The sequence below is a fragment of the Oreochromis niloticus genome, linkage group LG15 (genome assembly GCF_001858045.2).
Source record: "Oreochromis niloticus isolate F11D_XX linkage group LG15, O_niloticus_UMD_NMBU, whole genome shotgun sequence".
In the NCBI taxonomy this organism is placed as follows: Eukaryota; Metazoa; Chordata; class Actinopteri; order Cichliformes; family Cichlidae; genus Oreochromis; species Oreochromis niloticus.
The window spans coordinates 20094551-20100146 of NC_031980.2; the positions used below are offsets into that span (position 1 = coordinate 20094551).

A 5596-nucleotide genomic window follows, 5' to 3' on the forward strand; every position below is an offset into this window, starting at 1 on the left:
GTTAGATTGCACAAAGTAAGGGGTGATTTCATTTGAAGATAATTATCGCGTGCACACTTTCCAAGCTATGAAGCCGATCCTTCACTCTTTTTTTCTGTGGCACTGGTGACATATTGATAAAATAGAGGTATAGGTTGGCACTGCCCATAATCCTTCAACCAAATAACAAAAACACCTGATTCTGACTCTGGAATAGCAAACTCTCACTTTGACATAACCAAAGCAAGTTTAACCAAGACAACTAATAAGTATTAATCCAACTTAGATTAGCTGGCATAGAGCTGAAATACAGACTCTGCCAGCGTCTCTAAAGTAGCAGCTCAGTCAGATTGGCTTTCCATGCAAATTCAGAGAGATTGAAAAGACGTGTCAGGAAGAGTGGAACAGCCTGAATCCAGATGTGCATTTGCAGCAATAATTTAGAGTTTGCAGATTGAAAGATTTATAAATGTAACTCTCATGCTTTGTTTCTCAGTCAGTTGAGTAGAGCTTCCTAAACCACACCTCCAGCACCTCCTGAATGTAAATACTTCTTCGCAAGTAACCAGCGTGGCAGCATCACATAAACAGAAGCTAAGAGAGGGCATTTTCTCCTTTCTCCTTCGCTGCATTGAGAGTGTGCTTCCTCAGTATCTTTTGCCATGGAAAAACCAGCCTTGACAGAGGTCCACAATCACTGTAAGTCTCTCTTAAGGGGACTGATCAGTTTAAGGAACTAGAAGGAGACTGAGAAGGAGCCATCTGTCCCTGAGGGGTGAAGATTCACGATCATAGGAACCTACAAAAACCTCCAGGATAAAGGATTTAACTGCAGTGCTTGCTTTCTCAATATACGGCATATTAATTTGACCGTAGCTTTATCTGCTATAGAAGGTGGACATTTTTTGCCATTTATATGATGATTCAACAAAACATGTCTGTAAATCGATCAGTTGACCACTGCAAAACACCCAGTGACATTACATACCAAGTCCTCTCCTGGGTAATGGTGGGAGAATTTACACTGGGTCTGCCTCTCAACCTGTCCGTTCTCTACATCTTCATCTTCAGGTACGGGAAATCTTTTCACTCGTTTAGATTTATTCTTGTTTTAGTAAAAACCAAGAGAAAAGCTGTGCTGGATTCTTGTTACTGGGGGCAAAGTTTGCTAAATGAAGTGTAAACCAACTGAGCTACTGATGTGGTGAAGAAAGCGGTTTTAAGTTTATCTTTAAAAGATTGTGACCACTCTGATGCAACCAATTCAGACTCCATAAAAATAACAAGACCTACCAAAAACTCTATCAAACCTTTGAAATGGACAGATGAATGAAATTTTCTTCTTGAAAAGTTAAAATAGAAAGCGTAGAACAAAAAAGCTGAGCTGTAAGTGTTACACTGCAGCACTTGCAAGTCGCTACAAAGTAAAATCTACATATATTGCCACGCAGTTTTGAAGAGTTTATCTGACATGAGTCATCCTCTCCTCGGAGAGCTGAGTAAAATGTTGGACAGTCGCACTCAGAGGTCGTGTGGACGGCAGCAACAGCATCATAAGCTTAGGTTTATTTTTTTCCTGTTCCTCTTCATTCGCTCTTGATACAAAGCAAACTCACTGGCTGTGAAACAATTAACTGTTTTATGACCTGCTTCCTTTTCAGATACAAGTTCTGGAAGAACAAAGCGATCTTCTTGTTCAATATTGTGGTTGCTGATTTCTTGCTGGTGGGCTGCCTTCCTTTCAAGATCCATCATTACCAGCACAACTTGAGGCGCAGTGAGGATACTGTGCTTTGTAAGATAATGCTTTTCATGCTGTTTCTCAATCGAGGAGCCAGCATCGCCTTCCTCATCACAATGTCCCTCGATCGCTACTTCAATGTGGTCCATCTTGGAAGGAGAAATTTTGTCAAGGTGTTTAAGAAATCTCCTCAGATATCTGTCATCATCTGGATCCTCTTGCTTCCCCTCACTATTCCCACTATGGTCACAACCTTTGAGTGCTGCAACAGCCACGGCCGTGTAAAGGAGACATACTTACATGACGTGACGGACACCTTTAGAGAGGTACGGTTTCAGTTTATTTGTTTGGATTTAGCGTCGTTTTATGTTCCCGAACAATATATGCTGGTGACAACAGACTAACAATAGACTGGGGACCTGTAGAGGCTGTTTGCTGCCTCGCTCTGACAGATCAGACGGCCTCCAGCCTCCACAAAGAAAATGGGTGGATTGATTTGGAAATCAGAAAGACTTTGAATATTTATATTTGAACGTTAAAGAAGAACAGCAGATATTAACACAACTGCTGCAACTTCCTATAAAGCTGGCATTACAGTCAATATCCAGTTCCGTTCCCTAACCGGCAGTTCCCTTCCAAAAGACATAGATACACTCACCCAGGCGTGGCAGAACCGAGTCAGAGTTTTTCTGAAGTAAAAATTAATCACATTTTTTCTCTTTGTATCAATTATTAATATTTCTTTGTTTTTGAAACTTTCAAAATAAACTGGATTTTCATAATATAATAACCAGTTATTCTTGAAAAAAAGAAATTTAAACAATTTCAAATTAATTCTAACTTAACGTCATAACTTAAGTAAAAGGCAGGGGATAGCTGGAGCAGCTAAGGGGGGTTTAAAGTGTTTGAGTCAGGAGTGTACATGATAAACTTCCCCATGTCTGTATAGAAATCCAAGTTTACTGTGTGACACATAGGGCTGTTGAAACGAGTTATACCTGATAGTGTTTGTTTTTGTTTGTTTTTTTAAGATCGTTTTCTTCTCCCAAATCATCATCCCCTACATCATCCTCGTCTACTGCACGGTCCGCATTGTCAACCGGCTGAGGAAGAAGACGGTTGGGGAGAAGACTAAGCTGAGGAGGGCTGTGTGCTTGGTCACGTCTGTTGTGGTCGTCTTCTCCTTCTGCTTCCTTCCCTGCACTATAGCCAGAGCAGCACTGCTGTTTGTGCGGCTGAAGAACTGGCAGGATGCAGAAAACATAGCCGTCCAGTGGTACGACGCCCTCATGGTTTTGTCTTACAGCGACTGCCTGCTGGACCCGTTGATTTACTGTTTCTCTAACTCAGGGTTTAAAGATGTTTACATATCTACCTTTTGCCCCACATTTATTCAGAAAAGACTGACAAATTCTGACTCTGGCACCACAAACACACCAACATGTACAAGTACTACTACTACTGCTGGCGCTAGAACGATTTTTTTGCCTGTAATGGAGAAATAATCTGTCTCTCTGATGCTTGACGACAACGTGGGCTCTTTGTTTACCATCTTCCAGCACTGATTGTGTAACCACTCATCCACCCACATAGGTGTTTTTAGCTGGGGGAAGAAGTGCTGACAATTTGAATTCATCAGATGACATTTAACTAGGTGGTGAACACACAGCACTCAGTAAACACCACAGTTACTAAACAGAGTCAGTAAGTCGCTGAGATGCAGCTCAAAGATTATTATATTTTGCTCTTTGTTAAAAGATGATTACTTTACAGACTCGGGGAGGCAGGCACTAATGTAGGCGGGAAGTTGCTTATTAAATGTAAATATTTTTCTTGTGTGCATGTATAGTTATTTTGCAGGTTATTTTCCACAGGATGCCAAGTGATACTGCTAAATGAGTGTTTATTAAGGTTTTCAGGTGCATCTTTCTGTGCAGTTGGCTAGTCTGATACTAGTTTGGTACTACTACTGAAGGGTGGTTCCCATCTTTCCAGTTAAGGAGGGCTGTTTTTGTAGCCACTGTTAAGGGTTTGTACACATTTTTTCATACTCATGCCAGATCTTCAAGCAGACATGGGGACAGAGAGGGTGAAATGCTGCGAGCTACAGCTGAGGATATTAAACTGTATAATTTGAATGGGCAGGGTGCCATGGAGGTAGTCTTAATTTTCAAGGGACCATGATATTGTACACTTTTAAAAAGAGGTTATTCTAAATTTAAAAGATTTCAATACAAATAACTATGTTATTATTCCACTTCTATATCTTAGATGTAGAAAATTACATGATATTTGAAAACATAAATATACATAAACACAACCTTCCCTTAACTTTGCTACATCAGTAGACCGATTGTTTTGTTTGGACAAAATCTTGAAACTCCAAACTATTAATATAATGAATGTGTCTTAACTGTGAGTCCTCCTTTTATGTAATTGATCCTGTTTTATGAGCTCTGTGTAAGATTTTGTATTAGATGAGATACAAGGCACAGAACACGGCCAGTGATTGGTTTTTATCTTACAGTTATGGGATTTACCGTCGGTTTTTATTCAAAGATTAAGACACTTTTAAATCACAATGACCTTTTCGTTCCTGCAATGTGTCAGTGAAGGTGCTTTTACTTTTTTTAATATTAAAGGTCAGGTCAGAGTTTTTAAACGACCTTCTATTGAAAATAGAAACTACCTTTTAGGGATTTATTTGCACTCTTAAATGTGAAACGCATATGAATACATGCGCAGTAATCTGTTGTGAGGAAACTGCCTTCACATGTTTATACAGTCCTATGGAAACAATGGTTTGGTCAAAGTATTACAAACCAGCATGACTGTATGGGGCTTTTCAGTGGATTAACAGGGAAGTGTATGAAATTAAAAAACCTGTCTGAGTAGTCCACTCATAAAAAAAATATTATTTCCTAGGTGGAAATTTACACTTCAACTGCATGTTTTAAATTGTAAAATGCAAATACATACTGTATGTCAATATTTACTTGAATATAAATGTTAAAGTATTTTTAGGGTTATTTTTAAACCAGATGACATAATATGTTAGTAATTCCTGTAATAAAGCCAAAGCACTTAGCATTAGCAATATCTATTTGATCTCTCTTTTATTCATCCTACTAGGAGTTTTTTTAATTATTATTATTGTTACAGAAAAGCAGAGTATATTCTTTAGCAACTTTTTAAAAGTTGCCTTCTTAAGGCTGACCTTCTAAATATGCACAGGTCTCATTTATCACTCAGGAAACTCTATAATGCTGAATGCATCATCTCTGTCATTAATGCCTTAAACCTCAAACCAGTATGACCTATTTGGTGTGGCTCACCTGCAGTGCAAATTTTGTGAAATCTACCAACTGTTCTGATGTTGCTCAAAAAGTGCGTTTGACCGTTGAACTTTGAGCACTTGTTTCAGTTACTTGTGGAATTTTATTTCACATTTTCCATCGCAAAGTGTTCTTTCCTATTGTGTGAATAAACTGGTGAGTGCTGATGTTATTGATTAAGCGCCACTACAAAAAATGTCAAACTTTGCCGGACAACATGTTACACTGTATACATTTTAAACCTAAATTATCTGCCTGTATGATGATGATGATGTGTGCATACTGCTGCTGTAACTACACATCTGACAGAGTTTTTGCAAGTGAAGAATGTTACTTTTTCTGAGTAAAATATTACCGCAAGAAATACACAATCATGCAATGTTTACTGTTCAGCTTTTTCTGACACGATAAGCCTTTACCAAACATATACAAAAAGCAGAAGCTGCTGCCTCCCAACATCCAAATATTGACACTGTTGTAGAAAGATACTTGAGTATGTTCATGAGCACAACATCAAGTAATTTTTACGCTGAAATGGCAT

The 5596-nt window shown here is 38.7% G+C and overlaps 1 protein-coding gene across 1 annotated transcript; it reads left to right on the plus strand.

Annotated features, from left to right (window-relative positions):
• The first annotated feature begins 582 nt into the window (after positions 1 to 582).
• On the plus strand, positions 583 to 5375 carry LOC100704295 (hydroxycarboxylic acid receptor 2-like). Its single transcript, XM_003456714.5, has 3 exons — positions 583 to 1050; positions 1641 to 2046; positions 2752 to 5375. The coding sequence occupies exons 1-3, from the start codon at positions 896 to 898 to the stop codon at positions 3223 to 3225; spliced, it is 1035 nt and encodes a 344-aa protein (XP_003456762.2). The 5' UTR covers positions 583 to 895; the 3' UTR covers positions 3226 to 5375.
• Positions 5376 to 5596: the final 221 nt, after the last annotated feature.